Below are 21944 nucleotides of genomic sequence, written 5' to 3' on the forward strand. Positions count from 1 at the left end.
ACAGCACTCACTCTCATTGTCCTGCTTAGCATATCATGTATTGCTCTTGTGGAAAACCAAAGTCCGTCAATGAAAACCACTTGAAGAGGAAGAGCGTCGTGACTCTGCTAGATATAACAGTGGTTGGAGGGGCCCTTCATTCATTTTTTGCAGAGGGCCCCTGCCTCATACATCCTCCCCCCTCACTCCAGACCTAGCACTTAGCACTCTGAGTCAGTCATGTCTGCAGACAACGTATGCAAACATTGCATTTGTTAAATGTTGAAACAGTGGAAGAAAAGATCTTTAAGAAAACATATCAGGGAGAAAACGTCCAAAACATGAAGGTTATTAATTCTCTGATCTCATGTGACAGCGTCATCATGCCAGGTTCATGTGTGAGAGTTGGGATCATCTTTAGCAGCAGTATGAGATAACCAATAGCACAGAAATTAATAACCAATTGTCTCAAAGAGAACTAAAATAGCTAACGCACAGGAGGAAACAGTGCACAGGTGTTGTTTCTGCTACACCTGCTCAAGCTCTCTTTACTGCTGCAGAAGTTCAAAAAGCCACAGCTTGGGCTTTAGCTTACACTAGCACAGATATATTTGGATAATGTTGAACAAAAGTTCCTTGGCAAAGCTTGGCAGTGTGAGGATGTTTGTGTGGACAAAGACTAACATATTGCATAATGCACAATTTATCTAAAAAAAGACTTGTGTTTAAATATAGAGTCTGGCTCCTTTTGTTCAGGTGTTGATGGGAGGTAAAGCAACAATATGCAACGTTTACACCTTAAAATAGAAGTTATTAAATGTGGATCTAACAGAATAACAAATAATAAATAAACTGCATTTTGTAACTTTGGCAGCAGAGCGAGGTCATCTCGCGGGAAGATGCTTGCAGAGTCATATGTGTGCAAAGTCCTTCGACATATTGTTGCATTAAAGTGCTGAAAACATCTAAATTATTGTTTTGCCATTGGGATTTTGCATGCTTAAAATGCTCTGTCCTTAACGTTCTATTCCAGTAATATTGCAGGTGTCTTCAGGCCAGCCTCTGTTGTGTCTCTGAAACATTGTTCAACAGAAAAAGAAGAAAAAACAACCTCTCAGCGTCGTGTTTGAGGACACACCAACAGGTTGGTACACAGAGGGATGTCAGAGCGTGGGTATAAAGTGTGACAAACACAAAGTTGGTTCAGATACTAAATGTGTTTACATTAAATAAGTCCGGCTGCACTGATACTGGTCCTCATGCACAATTTACTGTGTGTCTGTTTGCAGACATATTTCTTACACTGAAACAAAGACGAGGGGGGCGGGCGCGGGGGGGGGGGGGAGCCGTGCTACGAGCCTTCTTTGCAGCGTTTCATTGCTGCTGATAATATATAAATGCATGCACACATGGATGCTGCTCGTAAATGAATAAACACATACATCAATTTCAAAATCCAACACATTTGAAATTCAAATGCAGCGGTGCCTCTTCTTCTTTTTCATTCTCTCTTTTTTTTTTTTTTACGATATGTCTCATTTCTCTTGTGGAGATTTAAAAGGAGAGGGCTGAGAGAGAGAAAAATTAGAGGGGTGGGAGAGAACAAAATGCTGTATGGAATTTGAGATTATGTATTTGGTTTGTGTGTCTCCCCTCCTGTTTAAATCAAACGCGTGGGGGCCGCGTAGCCCTGGGCTTGTTGCTGGTGACAGTTTCAGTGTTTCTAGACTTTCTCTCCTCCCCCTTTTTTTTTTTTCAGTCCTGAATTGAGAAGCGGGGTGGAACAGGGAGGGGTGGGGGGGCGGTGGTTGGTGGGGTGTGGGCTTCTGGCGGAGGGGTGAATTAAATAGTCACTCTCTCTCCCTCCCTCTCTCTCTCTGTCTTTCTCTCTCTCTCGCACTTTCTCTTTTTTTTTTTTCAGTGGCGTTTAAAATCAATTCATTCAGTGGACTGCTGACACAGCCCGGCCCAGAGAGCCCAGGATTTATGGCTCCCTCTAATGGGCATGCTCTGAACCAAAGCCCTGCCGTCAGCACAATCCTGCCAGCCACCCGTCCGCCCCACTCCCTCACTCCATCTAGCTTTTAAAGACGCAGGCACCCCTCCTCTTCCTCCTCCCCCCCTCTCTATTTCTTTCCTCATCATCCCTGTAGTGGTTATCAGGGGGGTCCTGGAAACATTGAAGACCACAAGAATGAAGGTATTTGGAGAGTTTTACACGATGCAAAGCACTGAAAGGGGATCAAAAATCACACTTGTCCTCTCCACATGACATTAGAGACATTACAAACAGAGGAACAATAACTGATAGGATGGATTTCTTTGGCCTTGTTTACAGGATGTGGGATTCTCATTATAGTGAATCATATATTTCTGCTAATCAATGGATATATTTTATCTGTCATTTTGGTAGAAACTGGTTTGCATGACACTGTAAACTTCACTTTTAAAATTAAGTCCACAATATCCTGCAGAACAGGAGTTGCTTGTCTTGATGATTCTACAAAAATGCATCCTAAATATTCACATTAAACACCGAAATACAACACAAAAAAACGGACTGATCGAGGTTGTGGAAGTACAGCCACTAGTGAGTGTGTCCAGAATGTTAAAATCAGTGTTTCTGTTAAAGGAGTTTCGTGGGCCGAGATGTGACCACTGTTGTTAAAAAATCAGGATCTTACCGCAAGAGAAAAAGCTCTATCGCTGCAGGGATCCTAAATTCAGACACTTAGATTAGCCATTTGAGGCTAACTACGAGAACTATGACAGGACATTGTGACCACTTTGGGCCATTTTGTTGCTCCAGGGTGAAGCGATCTCCTGGAGGAATTCAAAAAACTTTTTCGACTTTTTATTCTTCAGACCTCAAAATCGGTTAAGCTGGGGCCTCCTTTGAATATTTCCTCGCCGAGACCTGTAAAAATATGTTCTGAAAGTGTTGCCTCCCGCAGCAGAATCAATGATATCTCTCTGAGATTATTACAGCAGCAGCAGCAGGACGGGGAGGAAGTGTACGACACTGTTAACTTCAAAATAAAACTCAAACTAAATTATGTTTTTTTTTTTTTTTTTTTAGTATTCTGGGCAGAGACTTGATGTCAAATGTTTTCTTGTGATTATTAAAAAAAAATCCAAGTGGTGCCTCCCTGAGCAGTATATAATGTCTCTCTATCCATTACCTTGGGTGACTAGCGGAGCTTCCAAAGGTCTTGGGGAGTGTATGTATATATATATTCATATATTCATAACCAAGTGTAGTGTCACAGGATCTGAAACAATTTATGGCGCAAAGAAAAAAAAAAAGAGGGTGATTGAAAACACTCGGCTACGAGCCCAGCCAGTGTAAAGATATATAAGAAGGATCATGGCCTGAATTGCGATGACAACATGAAGTCGCTCCTGCGAGTCACTTTGAGCGAGTTAGCGAGTGTATCGTCTGACTGAGTGTGTTTCTGTATCATATTTATGTCTGCGACGCAGCTGTGTACACTCAGGGAAAAGACGCCGCTGCTGCTGTTGACCCTGTTATATCCTCAGGCAACCTGGTAATTTGCAGACAAATACAGACCTTTTACTTCAGCCCCCGAGCCTCCGACGCACATCCTTATCCATATTCCAGCTCCGCTCTGCAGCCTGTCAAGGCGTTATGGGCGCCGAATTAGCCTCCCATTACAGCGAGGCCCCCCCTCCCCTCCCTAAAGTTAACCATAACTGACCATTTGGCGCGGCTTCATTATAAAGCCATGCATGTAAAATCAAGTCATGGTCCCCCGGCCGTCACATTCAATTTCAAAATACAATCCCCCCCCCCATCCTCCCACATCGCGCCGCCAGAATCTCCATCTTTCTCTCTTACTTAAATTCAACCCCTCTCTCCTTGTTTCATAAAATATGATCTGATTAAAATAGATTACACACCTTGTTAGCGGAGCGTTTCATATTTGATACATCGGCGCTTTAAGACGTGGTGGTGGGGGGGGGGGGGGGGGGGGGGGGGCAAACCTCCTCCATGATTCAAAGCGATTGTGGCCTTGTTCTCTGGCCTATTTGTTTAATAAGCTCTGCTACATCAGTGGGCCTTTTATGTGAACACAAGCCCCCGCAGCAAAAGGCAAAAAGATCAATACCTGTGTAAAAAAAAAGAAAAAATTAAAACGCAGGATTTACAGCCAAGGATTTTCTCTCCTTCCAAAGGAATGCAAGGCGATCTAATGTACTGTATACGATGGAGAAATCCCCCCCCAAAAACAGGAAGCAGCTTTTATGTGCATGACCTGTGGGGGGAGAGGGGGGGAGGCAGAGCTACAGGTTCGGCTGTGAAATATTCAGCGGCGATTAGACGGGCTGAGCTTACACTGAAGCTTTGCCAAACGTCTCCAAACATAAGCGAGCGCGTTATGCTAATGGGATATTATAAACAGAGGAAGAAAGGCAGGAGTCTTTGAGGGCAAATTAATTCATTATAATCCTCACCTCGTCTGCTGACTGATGGAAGACTCCTCGTGTAATCGCTGATTGAGGAGGAAAGGGAAGGTGGTGGAGGGAGGGAGGGAGGGAGGGGTGGTGGTGGGGGGGGGGGGGGGGGGATCTTGTACTGTATAAGGGGAGCTCAGATGTGGAGAATAATACCGGGGTCGTATCGCCCCGCCGAATGAAAATAACACTCCCTCCCATTTAGCGTGAATAAAAGTCCGTGTTAAGAGGGTAAAATGTAATGCCGTGCTCGAGGAACGTAATTATCATTTAGCGGGGGTCCGTGAGCTGTGTTTGACGGGGCCTGAACCTTGCGTGAAAACTCATTTTCATTTTTCTTATTATATCATGATTATATAAACATTCTTAACCAGTGGCCACAGCAGCAGCAGCAAATTATCGCAAATTAGCCCCGTATTGCCAGTTTCTTTTTGCTCGCCGAGGCAAATGAACAAGCACTAGAAGTGCAGTGTTTATTCCATAAATCAGGCCCGACGCCGCCGCCGCACCTGTTGAGAATGTAAATAGCTGCGGCTATTTGATTAAACTCTTACATCAAAACATTTGAAGAGCTCCCTCTCTCTTCTTTTTGTTTTTTTTTGGTTTTGTGTGTTTATCCTCCTGTTTTCCTTCTCTGCATTAAGTTTTGTGTTCTCTCCTCCTACACCCACCGCACAAGCTGAGTTTTTCAATGGGCGGCGACGGGGGAGACATAACACCCACCGGCTATATGTGGGGGGCACGGGAGGTCCATCATTACCAACGCCGCAGTGGTGATCACGGCAATAATATAGAACTATAACCGAGCAATTAGACTAATGGAAAACGTCCCTATTTCTCCCGGTGTGCTGCAGCGAGATGCGCAGCGTGCCCCCCCGCGGGCCGACCCCCCCCCCCCACCCCCTTTGGAGATGAGGCTGGAGATGTGAAGTGGAGAGGAGGTAATGGCGGAGGCCCATTGATCCTCGCCGCCACCTGCTATATGGCTCCGCCGAGGACGGGGAGGGGAGGCAGAGGACTCCATCTGGGGAGAGATCCAGCCGGCTCCTGGGCTCTCCGGCATATGGATAAGAGTCTTTCTCTAGTCTTCCGCTACTTAACCAGCACACATTAGCACAATATGGCCGGATAGGGGAGAGTAAGGCGTGCATACATACAGGCTATATTACAGTAACGGCGCGTCCACAGCGAGAAGGGCGTGAAGCCGTTTTCCCCCTAAAAAAAAACTCCTGGAGCTCCTGGTGTGAGGCCGGGGCTGAACACAAGCTCTTAAATAACCATCCTGAAAAAAACGAGCCTCGCTTTCCAAACGAAGCGTGCACGGGAGAGGGATGTACATCACCAAACATCGACAGGAAGCAGCTGCAGAAGCTACAAAAAAGCTTTCAAAAAAAAAACCACAGACGCATCTGTTCTTCAAATGTTCAGGTTCAGGTCTTTTTGAAAATGACAAAGATAAAGAACTCCAGCACAGATGTACTGTACAGTAAATGATTGAAGAAAACATTTTTTAGGTTTCATCTGTTTTCCTCTTTCAGATTTACACGATGGATGTCACTTTGGCTGCCCGTTAAAGTTCTGAGAGAGGACTCAAAAACTGTTCTTCTGTTGGTTTAGTTCAGAAGAAGGAGGCCATGCGGGCGCAGACGGTAATCCATTCCTCTCTACACCCAGATTCTAGGAGTTGTAAATTCAAATTGGGAGTTTTTGAGAAGCAAGAAAGGCAAAAAAATATATAGAAAACATCGTAAGCTTTTTGGATCGCATGAAAAATTAGACACTTTCATTTGTTCAGAGTGAACCTGTAAACTTCTCCACCTCGGCTCAGTGCAAAGAAACAAACCTGGAGTGCGACTGGGTGTAAGTTGCAGACAGACAGGATATGACATGCAGGGTGAAGTCATGAGTCGCTTAAAGAGGTTCTGTTGAGGGGCTTACCTGCCCAGCTGGGGGTCTCCATGTACAGGTAAAGCCGGTCGGGCTGAAGCTGGGTCACTTGACTCGCTGCTGCTGCCACAGGTCCTGAAGAACTCTGCAGAGAGGGACAAAGTAAAGCTCCGGTTAGAAATACAAACTTAGGAACATATTTTGCGGGGTGCTTTGATTGTATGCATTCTTCTCTGAGAGTGAAAGAAGAGAAGTTGGATTAACGCCATGATACGTCTAGTGGCTCAGTATATGGCTGAAGTGAAGCTGTGGTTAGCCTAGCTTAGCTCAAAGTTTGAAAACAGGAGGAAACAAACGGGCCTGTTTCTGTCAAAGTTTGAGAAATTCACCCGGACATGATGCATAACGTTTTGTAGAATCCATGCCCCAGAGGGACCTATTAAACCAGGACTGTGGCAAACCAAGACTGTTAACCCCCTTAACCCTTTACATGTCAGAATTATTTCTAAACACACTACAGTAGTATTTTCCGTAAGGATGATGTCGTAAGGATGCATTTTGTTGCCAGATTCAAGTTAAGTGCAAGTTCTAGTCTTTGTTTTCCACACATACATGATGGTAACACATCTGGCAACATCGCTGATGACAGATATGTTGGCTGTTCTCGACAAAGAGGACTATATCCCACGTAAATTGGGTGCACAACATAACCGCAAGGCAAATCAGCGCCCAGGAATAATGTTTTTTTTCAACCAGAAATGCAAAGAATCTGGGGATTTCATCATCTACATCACAAAAATAGCATCAACATTTTTTGGAGAATCTGAAGAAATCTCCAAATTCAAGGCCCAACTTTTTCTTTTTCATTTTCCAAATACAATGACATTTTTCTGAGTCTGAAAACTTGACATGTTGTCTTTGTGCTGTTTGAAATCAAATATGTGGGTTTTGATGTTTCTCACACAGCGTCTCAGTTTTTCTGAGGATCTAGGGGTTGCAGATTTGAACACCTCTTTCTTCTAATCCTCGGTAAATCTAAAAAATTGAAGAAAGGGGACCTGTTAAGTCTGTCTCTAAGTGAATCTTTGAACAAAAGAAATGATGCTGGAGCACTTTTGTAATTATATTTGGGCACAGAACATATGGTTACAATTCATTTGAAAGGTGTTATTACATTTATGTAATCAGATGATCTGCCAGGGACTTTATAATTGTGGTTACAGAGGGAGTGAGTGAACGAGTGCATAACTGTGTCTGAGTGTGCATGTGCATCACTGTCATCTCATCATTAGAACCTGCACAGAGTTCTTCTGCTACATACGGTGCAATAGATTTGCAGCCATGTTTACGCCTCAGTGTGTGGCAGCTCTCATACAGCGGCTGCACTCTCTTTTTTCTGCTGACTGCTGTATCTGGTGCAGGCCTTCCTTCGGGTTGGCTGCCGCCCAGAAGCCCAGCCGGTGAACCGCGGAGAAAGCGCATTGATTTCATCCCAGCAGAAATCCCTTCTCCCCGGTACCCGCCTCCCTACCCCGCCCAGCACCTGATTAAGCATTTGCAGGGGAGCCGTGCCAACACAATTTGTCATTTATCAAAAGTAATTAAAAGCAATTTCTTTTCTCTTGTTGATTGGGAATTGACTAATTGTTGAGTCTGTGAAAACTGGGGGGGGGGGAGGGGGGGATAAATAAAACAGGGAAGGATGAATTTTACATCAACTCGGAGGAAAACATAAATGCTGTAAAACGAGGGGGCCAGACATCTGGCTCTGTGATTTCTCTCGACATGATTACGAGTGCAAAAAACCGAAACAGTTGTTTAGCGCACTCTGATGTACAGCCCATAGGCGGTAAATAATGTATTAGAAACAGCATATTGACTGCCCGACTTAAAAGAGTGTTTTCACTTCATGTTGTGTGAACGCGAGAGTGGGAGGAAAAATACAAACACTGGTTGGTTGGTTGTTAACAGAAAATGAAAGAAGAAGAAGAAAGCTCTCACTTTGTGCAAAAAAGAGATGTTTGAGGCGTCTGAGAGGAAGAGGAAGAAGAAGAAGGTGGAGTGAAGAGAAGGAGAGGAGCTGAAGAGGTTACGGTATCCAATGAAACCAAGCGATGCCGTTTCAACATTATCGGTAACAACCTCTGAATGCACCATTACCTTCTATAAGGGCAGAATGAAATGTCAGAATTGATTTCGAGAGGGAAGGGGTTGAGATATAAGTGGGCAGCTAAGGTGGCCATTTTGTTTCAGTGGGCCCTTTATTTGGTGTCCCTGGATCATTAGGAGAAAAAAAAAAAAGGGGGGGGGGGGAAAAGGAAGTTGGAAGGACATGAAGGAGGTGTGGGCGTCTCCGGTGACAGCATGTGAAATGAAAACAGCAGAAAAAAAACAAACACACACACACACACACACGTTTTAAACAAGAAACAAAAAGAGGCAGAACTCAAAGCGGGGGGGGGGGGGAGGGAGGGGGGAGGGGGGGTAAAAGAGGGACGCGGAAACGCCAGAGGAGTCGTTTAAATGTCCCACCACTTTGTAAATAACTTTAGCTGCACAAATACCTGGCGTTGCTCTGAGCAGATACAAAAAAAAAAAAAACTCCAAGCCAACAATTTATTCTCATGCCAACAAATGGAGCCGTCGATTTGAATATCCCTTTGAAGGCCTGCAGATGGACAAGCGACGCCATCATTGCCGGGGAACACAGAAAATAATTGGGCCGACGGCGGGAAGAAGAAGCCCCACGTCGGAAAAAAAAACAAACCGTCTCTGCTGAGACACAACGCTGCTCGGAAAAAAAGATCTAATTGAAGCGCTCGCTCTCTCCTGCCTTTTGTTTACATTCCCATTCATCATTAAAAAAAAAAAAAAAAAAAACTCAATTACTTATGTTCCCTAACATGTATGGTTATTAATGTTCTAATTATGCTTCTCCTCTCTAATCTTTCGCCGCGCAATTTGGGTGATATATGTCGGGAACAACGCGGCGAGGAATTAGGAAACGTACGTGCAATAACACACCTTCTCCTGGGAGCCATCTGACGGAGAGAGAGGAAGCTTGTCATGGTTTTGTCTATATGCATGTGGGGGGGGGGGGGGGGGGGGGCTCAGTCAGCACGTCTTGTAATATACCGACAACGAGGAAGTTGACTAATCAGCTCTCGCCAGCGTCAGAGCGGATGTAGCATGGGGAAAAGCTGAGAGAGAAAAAAAAACTACCTCTGGCCCGGCTTATTCTTCTTCTTGTTTGAGGCTATAGGTATGACAGCTTTAGAGGTGTGAAATAATGTCGGTGAGAGCCTTGAGGAGCCCCCGCAGAGAGGCTGAGAGGGTCCTGTACTGCCTCAAGCAATGAGTGTTCTTCAAGGCTTTTTTCTCCCCCCTCAGAGCACTTTTTTTACAAGAGCACAAATTAGGTGTAAGGGATGCCTGCCTGTGTGTGTGTGTGTGTCGGGGCGAGTGCGCACACACACTGAAAAGAAAGGGGGTAAAAAATACTAAAAAAGAAAAGAAAAAGGGGGGGGGGGGAAGAAACTTGCATGACAGTGAAGAAACGGAGGGCGTCGTAAAGTGCGGGAAAATAAGCTCTCACTTTCAAGCGTTTACGGCGGCTCAAATATCTGATGATACCTCTCATAGCTTTTAATCTTTAATGTGAAAAATTAATCATCCCATTCATTATTTTAATAGCTGTCATTTTTTTTCTCTCCCCAAAGTGATGATTTATAACCATTAAGCCTGCGCGTAGGCTCGCGTGAGAGGGGATTTATCGTAATGTTTGCACCAGGTAGCCTCCGACCATATTTCATTACTCTGACAAGCCATTAAAATGCCCTGGTGATTAAACAACAGCTCTGAGGTCAGCGCGAATGCCTGTTTCTTTACCCAATGCTGGAGCGCAGGGGTGCAGGCCGGGGACCCGTGGCCTTACAAAGCCCTTTCCCCGCCCCCCCCCCCGCCCCCGCCCCTCCTCCTCCTTGGTTTCCCCCCCTAGACTGCCGATTGTAGTTATAGATCTCTTATCTGTTGTGCTGTGCAGGGGGCAACAGGGGTGCGTGAGAATAATGTACATGCACAGAAGCCACAATGAAATGAAGTTAAGGATGAGGCTATCATGCCGTTTTCTTTTTTTCCTCTCTCAGAGCTTTGACACTGTGATAACTGTGCACTTAGAGGGGAAAAACTCCGGTCTCACATACTCTTTAAATCCATCCATCTGCGGTGTCCAGAGTGTTCCAGGAGTTATTTTGTGATCATGTAATCTGCCCCACTTCTACCAACTACTTTCTGTTATTGACTCCCTGCTGTTGTCAAAAGGCAGGGGCGTGTTGGACACATCAGGGGTATAGAGGGGGGCAGTGTCAGCCCTCACATCCACCCCAAACACCCAACATAGCTAATGCATGTATGCTGATGAATCGTTTATCTACATCTCAGGTTTCTCTGCACATACTCAACACACCGGAGATTGCAGCTTGGTTCATACTCACAAAATACTCACTATTATTATGTGAGTATTGCATGTGAATCATGAATTTGCACCAATCTGCAATAATCTTGTGCACTCAAGAGCAACTCCTGCTGGACTTTATTGACAGAGAAGTGAGAAGAGAGAGGTGTCCGATTGGGTGAAAACAACACAGGACCAGGGAAAGAGTCGTGTCTGCTACCAGCATGAAACCACAACAACTTGCGCTGCATTGTTGTGTTAGCATGCTAATAATAGCGATCTTTATTATGCTGGTATCTTCACACTGCATGTAAATTTACCTGAAATGAGCGTGATCTAGAAACACAGTTAAGCAGTGAGTACAGTATGTTATTCTTCTTTTCTCTAGTCCCTCAATTAAACAACTTTTATACACGAGGGGAGGAGTCAGCCGGCTGTCCTGGCGATGTAAACAAAGTGAAGATAGGACTCTGAAAACTCTGAAAACATCACAGACAGTGGGACTCGGGTGTTACACCCATTGTAGACAGTCATGACTCACAGAGTTATTTTCAGAGGATATACTTGATTTCTATTATATCTAAGTGTGAAAAATCACATAGAAAGACTTTAAACAAGCAGCAACACAATCTCCGAAATCACAAGAAACAAAAGAAGCAGCTTCTCTTTGAAAAAGTTGAAAAAAGTGGTGTCACTCAAAAGTCACCCAAAAGTCTGAATGTGCACATATTGCATCACCCGTACATTGTTTGCGACTAGGACACCTTTGCAACCTTTTGTTTTATTGCTGCAGTGCATTCTGGTCAATATTATTGTTGCCTCTGCTACCCTGGAGATCCTTCTGTGTTGGTGTTCAGTTCCTGTGCGACACAGGCAGTTAAAAGGCCTTTCGCTGTTTCAGGCTAAAAAGCAAAAAACCTGACATTACACTTTCATGTTTCTGGACAGTTTGGAATTAGTTTCCTCTTTTTTTTTTCCGGTGACATGATGTCTGCATTTGGCCGGCTATCTAACAGAATAAAGATGATACAGAGCCTGAAACATGAGGCTCGTAGCCACACACTGTTGTGATACTAAGTGTTGTTGTTTTTGTTTGAAGGGGAATGGTTGGAGTTTTGAGGGTTGAAATAGACAGATGTTGCTTTGGAAAAAAAAAAAAAAAAAAAAAAAAAGCAGCCGGCAACAAAAAATGGATCCGCGCTCGATCCCAGTGGAGGAAGCTGGCTGAACAGCCGGCCGGGGAGCAGCAGTGGGGGGGTCGGGGGGGGGGGGATTTAACTCCCCTGCATGTATGTTCATGTCTAATGTCCTGAGTCCAATGGGCTGGATTGATCACCGATGCCACATCTGACAGTGACTGACAGCGCCTGTAATTGCTATGTTAGCTCTGGGAGACGAGCAAAGCGCCTTGGTGGGGCGATGTGGATAAAACATGCAGCAGGCATTTTCTCCATCACCTTACAAGTCCAGCTGTGGATATTACATCATAGCACGCACAATGCGAACAGTCTGCCTGAATGGCAGAGCGCTGTGAGCGGCTTGATTAATGGATGTGATCAGTGTCATGTGTGGCATGATGGTGCCATGAAAAGAAAAAAAATAACACCTGCTGTGATTCAGGGTTGTAATTGAACACAGACATATTACAAGCCAACACATTTATTCTCTAACTGATATACCTCCTTCAATCCAAGTCTTTTCATGAAGCCCTATGCACTTAATGATAGTAATGATATTTAGGATGGTTTTGATGCTGATTAGAACTCTGTCAATGTAAGCTCTGCCTCTGGTCACTTCCTGTCAGCACCTCTGGTCACTTCCTGTCAGCACCTGTGTGTCTGATCGGACTTAAAGCTGCTTGTTTGCACTTCCTGACGTTGTCTCCTCCTCTTTACATCCTTGCTTGTGTTGTTCTTACTCTCTGATCTTCGTCGTTTTGAATAAAAGCGTCTGCTAAATGTAGAATTTAAGAATATACTACTATTCCTCTGGGCCTCTCCGCTCATTTGACCGACCTCTACTCTTCCTCTGCAAACCCATGTTTGTGCTTTTGTCATTTAAAAACATAAACAGGGCACTCGCAATTAGATGGCGAGGCTATGGTCCTCCAAGCAGACGGCCTGGGTCAGAATCTGACCTGCACGCTCTCTCTCTTCTGATGTCCTCGAAGCCCCCCAAAAATAAATCTTTTAAACAGCACAAAAAAGAATGAACAGCATTTCTTCAAACACATCTCAAAACCTATTTCTGCCAACTTTCCCTCCCTGTGAAGGATCTTTATTTGATCTGTCAGTATAACGCTGTACATTTTCGTTATTGTTTTTGTTGCAAGAGGTGAATGTGTAAAGGGGGAAAAAAGAACATTCTTACCTCAAATTTCTCTCTGAGTAAATTGCAAAAAAAAAAAGGAAATGAACTGAGATACTTTCCAGCTCTTGCAGTGACAATTCGTTAAAACATATTAAACAGCAGCAGCAGATAGATATACTGGCAGGAAGACGTGATCTCAGCCTGTGCCAGACTCTTAAAAAAAACTCAGTGTTGTTAACATTTACAGCTTCTCTTCCTGAGGGAGGAAAGTGATCAAAAAAAAAAAAAAAAATCACTCATAGATTTGAAAGCCCAAAAACTGGAAATTGGGACATAAACTGTAGGCCATGATTTCTGCAATTTTTTATGTCTTCCCACCACTGCTGCCCTGGATCCACTGTGGATGAATGTTAGAACATCCTGTTTGGCTGCCTCCTGCGCTCGCCCGGGCCCATTCCAACAGTTGTCACTGCGACAGAACAAAAGCTGCAGAGGTGGGGGCGGTTGGGACGGGGGGGGAATTAACATCCTAAATGTGTCTAACATCTCGTGTTTGTTGTGTCCCCGATGAGAGGCACAGAAAAGAAACGGTGCTAATTTGTAATAGGTATCAAAAATTCCCAGCTTTTAAAATAAAGTTAATTACCGCAGCAAATACAGCAGTTGTAAATGGGAGATAATGCCATTTCTGTAAATGATTGTCGTTTTCCGCCAACCGGAAAAAAATAATATTTAGTATCCAGCTGTACTTCTGGTTGCAAGAGGCGGAGGAGAAGGAGGAGGAGGAGGAGGAGGAGGAGGCAGCAGAGGAAGAGGAGGAGGAGGGGGGGAAAGGTACTTGTAATTCAGAATTTTTTTTTTTTTTCTGCAACTTAGCAAGTTTTTCATCTATCAGCAAGGCACATTAAATCCCAGCTGGTCAGATGCTAGACTCCTGATGCTCGGGCTTTAGACTTGAAACAAACTACTGCTGAAATGAAAAGCACTTCTCGGAGCAGTGGAAAATCCGAACTCCGACAAGAGTCCATTAAAAATACATGTTCAAATGAATCTTGGTCGAGGGATGACAAGTTTCACCATATTCTTCTTCCTGAACTTTTAATGTAGCAAAGGCGCCACTTCAAAGAGGGGTGGGGAGGGGGGGGGGGGGGGAATTAAATATTAAGGCTATTATCTAAGCTGTTCCCAATATTATTCCAGCTTAGGTTATTTATATAGTACAGTAATAATTGTGTTATATAAGCCGCTTTTCATTTTGGAGCGAAAACGTAATGATCGTGATGATGAGGTTTGTGAGTTTGCAAACCTTAAAAAGGAGTAACCTAATTTATATATTTGCTGCAGTAAAGCCAACACAGTTATGCAGATTTATTGCAGCAATCCTAGGTGGATATTGCAAATGTAAATATATTTATAATTTATGACTGCAGGGGAAATGGATCATTCTTAACACAGCGGATACGAGTTCAACTTTTTTTGGCAGAGTAGGGTGCACACTCAACATATTATTATTTTTTTTTTATTTTGCATCTTTGTGAAATAAACAAACAAACAGGAAAACAGTGAATTATCATGTGCTCTGAATGAGGACAGAATCTCAGTAAATCTGGAGCTTACCTAACCCCCGGATCACCACTGTTTACCCCACCGGTGAGACAGTAAATAGTCTGGCTGACATTTTGCGGGGAGGTTAGTGTGCTCAGAGAGGCGAGTGGAAGTGGAGGCTCAGATGAATTTGTCTGACAAATGCTCCTGGAGTATGTGTTGTCGAACTGCGCTTCAGCTAAGGCCCTGGACTGGGATTTGAGTCTGACTGAAGCCAAGCAAAGCATGCCAGATCACTAATTGCACAATTTAAAACCAAAGTCCCTGGCAGCTTGTCATTCGAAAATGGAGAGAAGAGCCGTTGCTTAATCAGTGAGCTCAACATAGATCTGCAAAGCTCTCCACCGAGGAACCCCCCCCCCAACCCACGCCCCCTCCCCACCCAGACGTACATGGCTGAAGCTCAGTGTCAACCGCCAAAGAAAAGACAAAGTGATTGGCTGGCTGGCTGCGGCTGCTGCTGCCGCTGTAAATGAAACGTTTTATGATCTGAAGCGTTCATGTGATTGGTTGATTGAATCGCTGTGCGTCAAATCTTGGTGCTCTGACAGTGATTTTCATTTCCATTTAATTGACCGGTAAAAGAGCAGTCAACTGTTGCTCCCAGTTGGTTCGGGATGAAATTCACAGCCGCTATTTGATATCCCTTACAGACATCGGGCAACTGTCTGTAAGCACCTAGACTATTTACTTTAATCTGGATCTGGAAACTTTGTAATTTCAACTTCAATAACTTGACTTCTACAAGTACATACTCACAAAAACATACACCAAGGCTCATGTGAAACAAATGCACATGCACTTCAGGGTACCTTGAAACAGCCACTAAGGGGTTCCCTAAAACAGACATGTAGGAGTGACTCTACATTTTCTTTTGATTTGATTAATTTATTTTCATGTCATGCACACAAAGTGCCCGACCCTCATGGGCTTATAAGACACCACAGAATTCAGTTGCAGTGGTTCACATTTACAAATCATAACATTACAAAGTTGCCGGCTCCAGTTCAGTCTTAAACAACGTGTTCTGTCTTTTTTTTCCCACAGGCTTTACAAACAAAATCTGCTTTAACAAAAGGTTCTTTTTTTAAAACACAACTCATGTTTTTCATAATCGTCCAGCCAAAAGAAATCAACAGAAATTGAAGCCATTCTTTTAAAAAGAACATCCCTGATGTCAGCGTACATCGGGCAGTAAAACAAAAAGTGAATCTCGTTTTCAGTTTCTCCTAACTCACACAACAAACTCGGTCTTCCTCTGGAATTAAACCTGCCGGTCTCTAAAGGTAAAGGCGATGTTCCTGAACGTAGTTGAGCGCAGAGGGATCTTTGTCTTTTGGTTAAATTAAATGTAGCATAGGCTTCTACACTGTAGCAATCCTTTATGAGACAATACGTTCTTAGTTTTGTTTTGCACCGTATATCCACAGACCGTTTCTCTTTGTACATTAGAAACATATTCTTTTTTTATCTCCTGAATATCACAAGTTAATTTATTTAGAAAAATACACTTCCAATGGACACTGCTAAAGGGTACCTCAAAACTACTTAAGGAAACCTAACATGAACTTAAAATGATTCAATTCACTTAGCAGACGCTTTTATTCAAAGCGACGTACATCAGAGATGAAGTACAACACTAATTCAGTCATACACCACCGCCGAAGCAGCGGGAGCAATGCAGGGTTAAGTGTCTTGCCCAAGGACACATCGGACATGCTGGGGATCAAACCCTTGACCTTTCGGTTGAAAGGTGGTGACTCTACCAATTGAGCCACAGCAATTCAACATCAGGGGCCATATGGTACCAGTAAACCAAAGTCAAAGGGTGTACTGGTAAATGTGTAGCTCTTTTCTAGTCTTCTGATTACTCAAAGAGCTTTTACACTGCAGGTCACACCTACACATTCACACACTGATGACAGAGGTTGATCACAAGTAACTAATCCCAATAGCAAGGGGAAAGTGAATTATATATTTAACAGATGCAGTGTGGACAGCCAGCCTGCGATCATGCACGATGTGACATGATATATATTATAACGCTCACGTGCTGTTAGGACACGGTGTTAGGGTACAGAACATGCTTAGAAGACTACTGTGTGCATCTGCGCGAGATGAAAAAGGAGAGCTTGTAAATCTGTTTGGATAAAAACATTTTGTTGTAAAATATGAGGAGAGTTGACCTGCAGTTACAACAATGATCTGTTCATCTGTTCACTGCATAAATGGGGGATTCAGATCTCTGTATTGTACCTTAACAACACTGACTTAATATACATATTCTTAGTCTACACAATGAATTTTTTCCAAGACTTTGTTTTGGGATCCCAATCAAACTTGTAATGCCGTGACTGTTTGAAACAAGCTGCGAGACTCACTGGTAAAAATAACACTTTCCCCCTCGACTGAGTCTCTTTATGACATGATATTTCAGGAAATAAACATTCAAAAACAAAACAACAGGCGGCTGAACTCCTCAGAAAAGAAACAACACAAAAGGAAAAGGATCGACATCCTTCAGTCTTCATAATATACATAATAAAATATCTATTTTACTGCTGGAGCAACGCAACTCTACGGGGCATTAAATTCTCCATTTCCTGTTATAGCTATGTTACAGGTTCAGGCAATTCTCCACTGGCTATTGGGAGGAGCTGTAAACATTATTACTATTGAGGCCGGGTTGTATTTTGGTGAGAACATTAGCAAAGAGGCGAGTTACTCATCGCCCCAGCGACATGAAACCGGAGCGGAGTGTTGTTTTTTTTTTTTTTTTTTTTTTTCTGTCTGGCTCGAGCCTAACGAGAGAATGCACACACATACACAAACACAAACACACACACACACACACACACACACACACACACTTTCAGCATCAGGGAGACAGCAGCTCTCAGAAAGGGGTGGAGCTGGAGACACACACACACACACACACACAGATGCACAAAGTCAGAAAAAAAAAAGAGAAAATAAAAAACACTGCCCCGAAGTCAATTCCACACTCAAGCAACATCCGTCTCTGATCTGGGAGCGTTCTTGCAGTGGCGGCACAACAAGAGTGATGCGGCACTGAGGGCCATGAATTAAAAAGTCGATATGTAAAACCATAGAGGGATGCCATTTTGAAAAAGCGTTCCATCAATGGAAATCATATTAACATGATAAAGGGCAGATTGGGAGGCGAGGGGCATTGATTCAGATTGCTGTGGCCCCGCGCGCGTCCACCTCGAACATGTTAATGAATCGTGCTGCAAAAAAAAAGAAAAGAAGAAGAACCTGAAACGAGGGGCTGAAATGGGGTTACATGAGGGGAGAGATTTTATGCTTTAAAAGCAACAGGAGGAGGTCAGTGTGGAGTCCTGGTGAGCTGCACCTCTGGGTGCCCACATCAGAGGGAGTCTCTGGACTGTTTTCTGAAGATGAAGTTTTGATGAGGATAGGTGGCAGACTTGCAAAGTTTTTTTTTTTTGGGGGGGGGGGGGGGGTTTGCAGCAAGTTGGGAGTCGGGTCCAATTAGAAAGAAGCCTGGAGGAGAGAGATGAAGTACTATAATGCCACCCAGAGACCAAGAGTGTGAGAGCGGAGGATTCACCCCCTGTTGACCATGACTACAGACACATAGCCTGGGGGAGGTAGCATCCAAGGCTCCACACACACACACACACACACACACACACACACACACACACACACAGGAAAAGAGAAAGAGAAAGCGAGAGAGAGAGTGACATGAAAGCAACAAGGCAGTGCTGCGAGGCCAAACAGATGAATTACTTATCAAAGACGCGCACGGCAGACCGGCTATGAGGCTGCAACACACAGACAGCTGGGGCATTATCAATTCACCTTCAATTAGCTGTCCTTGGAACTGCCTGCCAACTGGACCTGGAGTATCAGTGCATTCACAACACATAAGCTAATTCAACACACACACACACACACACACACACAAAAGAAAAAATGGGATCAGGTGGATTCTTTAGAGGGATTCAATTAAAAACAGTGTTAAATTTCTACAAAAGGATGAAAGCAAAAGGATTATTTCCAATGCCATAGGAGGGAAGAAGAAACAGAAAATGGGGGGTAGGAGTAGGAGAAGAAGAAGAAGAAAAAAAAGAGAGAAAGCGCTCCTTCTTTGGAGTCTGATGGCACAGCACCTTTGTTAAATATGAACTAATTAAGTGGAAAAATGAAAGTGTTTCATCTTCATTAGCATCAGACAATAGGACTATGAAACATAATTGAGAGTAGTTCCACTTTAATAGAATGAACAGAAGTCATTTGGTATTGAAATGTGCGGGGTGATTTAGCCAAAAGAAAGTGTATTATTAGATTTAATAGAATACCTACACATGATCAATGCTCCGAGCGCAGGTGGTAGTTTGTCTCGGGGGTTCTTCAAATGATTAGGCCAACAGAATAATGGCCAGCCGGAATCACGTTGCTCTCGCATTGATTACGCGGAGCAGCCCATTTTTCATGAAGTGGAGCTCCGCACACCATTTATTAAGCCTTTACACGTGTGACATAACAACTGGTGGGCGCCGAGCACACCTTGCAGACTGGATTTCGGAGGAATCAGGAGGCAGTCTTAAAGCGTTAGGCTGATGATGAATTACACTCAGAGGCACACATAGAATGGCCAAAACCTGCTGGTTTATATAATTATTATGGCTGTCAAAGAATGGACAAACAATTAGCTGAATTCTAAGAGTTAATCGCGATTAATCATTGATAAAAACTGTTTCCATTATGCTTTTATTTTGTATTTTGTACTGTCTTAGGCTAAGGTGGCTTGACCTCCTGTTTGGATCAAAAACATGCTTTTATTTTGAAGGGAAATAAGGAACTTCCAGGAGAATGAAAGCAAGGAAATTATCTCAACCATGGAAAAAATAATTTGTTACAGATCGAAAAGTAAATTAAGCTGAAGGGAACATGAAAAAAGACAAAGAGTCAACAGGGAATACACAATGCTCATGTTTTAGGTGAAAGATATGTGGCCTTCATGGGGGCTTAAAAGCAATGTTCACTCTTCTACAGGTTAGTCTGGCTAAGATTAGCTGGGTTAATGTTACAGATTTTCCACACAATTATGGGAAAACCATTTCTTCGTGCACTCGCTTTCCCCCAAAATGTGCAAAATCTTAGATCCAACAACAAGAATAACTTGATAAATTCCCTTAAATGGAACTAAAGCGCCAACTCAACCCTCGAGCAGTCCCATTCACCAAGGTGTCTATTTATTTATGGCCATGAGACCACCAGGCATGCTAGAAAACCAGAATACCCCGACTTCACAGAAATTTGTAAACAGAGAAACTCATGCAGAATGTTATTCTTGCTAAGAAAGGCTTGGTGCGCAGATGCAACATGGTCATTTAAAAAAAAAAAAAACATGAGCGCATCACAGAGCTTGGCCATATTGAAATGGCAGTCTTGAGAAACAGTGGGTCTTTATCACTTCAAAGGCTGACATCCCTCCGGCGTCTAGGGGAAGCCGTGACTGGCACTCGTACAGCCTTCTTTCTGCTGCATTTGTCCAATCTTAGAAAGCCCAGAGTCAGGAAACACAAGGTCTTTTCAAAGTTAGTCAACAGGCCTTTGAAGCAAAGCCAACGGAGTCAGCAACCCAGCGACAAGGTGCCGAGCCATTATCATTCAATAGACAGCCGGGATTTTGCATATTTAACAGGAAATTTCACTTTGCTTTTTTGACACGGGGCATTATGCATCCTCTGTACATAAAATCCATCAGCACCTTGCCAATTGTGTTTGTGCTTTTCCCATTTGGCTGGGGAAATGTGTTTCTCTTCCAATGCACACTACATTCAAAAACATGCAATGGAATTAAATTATATGTCTTTTTTTGGACAAATAAATTGGACCAAAGGTTCAAATGCAAACTGTTTTACCAATGTATTTATTCGTTTTGAGCCTGTTTGCTTTGGTGATGATATATAAGGCATGTGGGTAGAAAAGCCTTCAATTCTGACATTTGTAGTCTGTCCTTGTTCTCAAAAGAAAGCAAAGGAAAGTGCTGAGTTGATATCAGCTTTCTCAAACAGGACAGAAAAATAGGTTATATTTCTGACACAAAACGCTGGGCCAACATATCCACCCAAAAATGGCATCTTCTTTTTCTTTCAGTTACTAATGCTTGGTTCAATGGTAATTAATCCATAATGGAAGGCATATGGAACCTGAGTTTGTTGATTGTAAGAACAAAAAGTGGACTTTGTAGTCACTTTCTGGCATAAGCAAACACCTTTAATGGATATACTTTGATCCCAGGGCTGTTACCTCCTTAGCCAACCTTTATAGGTAATCAACACCATAAACACTAAGATCCTATAAGCCCCGTTTCAACCAAGCGGTCCGGTTTGGTCCAGTCCAGTTTGGTACGGTATACTCTGCTCTTGCTTGTGTTTTCAACAGTAAACTGTACCCTTACACGTCTAACTGTACCCCCTAAATCACAGCGGCGCGACATAGTGTAGACACAGCCAATAAATTCAATGAGGAAGAAGAATCTAGTGATCTATATAGAAACCTTTGTTTTGTTTTCTTCCCAGCTTTCTTAGTCTGGGAAGAAAACAACATTTGATCCAATTTCCGGGTCAAATCCCGACGCAGGAACTGAGGATCATGAGCAGAATGCCTCGGCCAGTTTGAGTCCGATTGAGGTTACAAATGCAAAAAATACATCGACACTGAACCGCATTATCGAGGTGTGTTGGTCCAACTTGGAGAAATTCCACTTTCAGTTGAACATCTAACATGTATTTTGACATTCAAGTTTGAGTTGAACCAATACAACAAATCTACTTTTCTACTTGCATGTAAATCAACCGACCGATTTGGAGCCATAAGAACACAAAAATTGGACTTCAAAAACACAAGAATCACCCTTTTAGTGATGATATCAAAATATTTTCTTCAAGGGAAAAAAAAAACATGTAAAAAACAACACACACCACAAAACCTGCCAATAACGTGAAACACATTGAAAACCAAAGTACCCTGGATATAGTATCCACAAGGTTTTGCCATTAGTCCCATGGAATCAAACGGCTAAAGCTTGTTTTCTAAAGACTAACCATGTTAGGAATGATGAATAACAGTAATAAGAAAAGTCAATCGGGGGAAAACAAAGGAACGCCAGCGTCACATACAAAGTAGTAGCAGCACATGCCATGGATCAGAATGAAAGTCAGTGCTTTGAGAGGCT

General features: G+C 43.3%; 1 protein-coding gene across 1 annotated transcript in view; it reads right to left on the reverse strand.

Annotated features, from left to right (window-relative positions):
* LOC109994097 (RNA binding protein fox-1 homolog 3) overlaps positions 1-21944 on the reverse strand; it is a 441124-nt gene that overhangs the window by 218550 nt on the left and 200630 nt on the right. The window contains exon 5 of the mRNA XM_065965158.1: positions 6394-6487. Coding sequence (XP_065821230.1) covers positions 6394-6415 — 22 coding nt within the window. The 5' untranslated portion in view covers positions 6416-6487. The remainder of the gene's footprint in view (positions 1-6393; positions 6488-21944) is intronic.

This window comes from Labrus bergylta, chromosome 16 (genome assembly GCF_963930695.1).
Source record: "Labrus bergylta chromosome 16, fLabBer1.1, whole genome shotgun sequence".
Classification (NCBI taxonomy): Eukaryota; Metazoa; Chordata; class Actinopteri; order Labriformes; family Labridae; genus Labrus; species Labrus bergylta.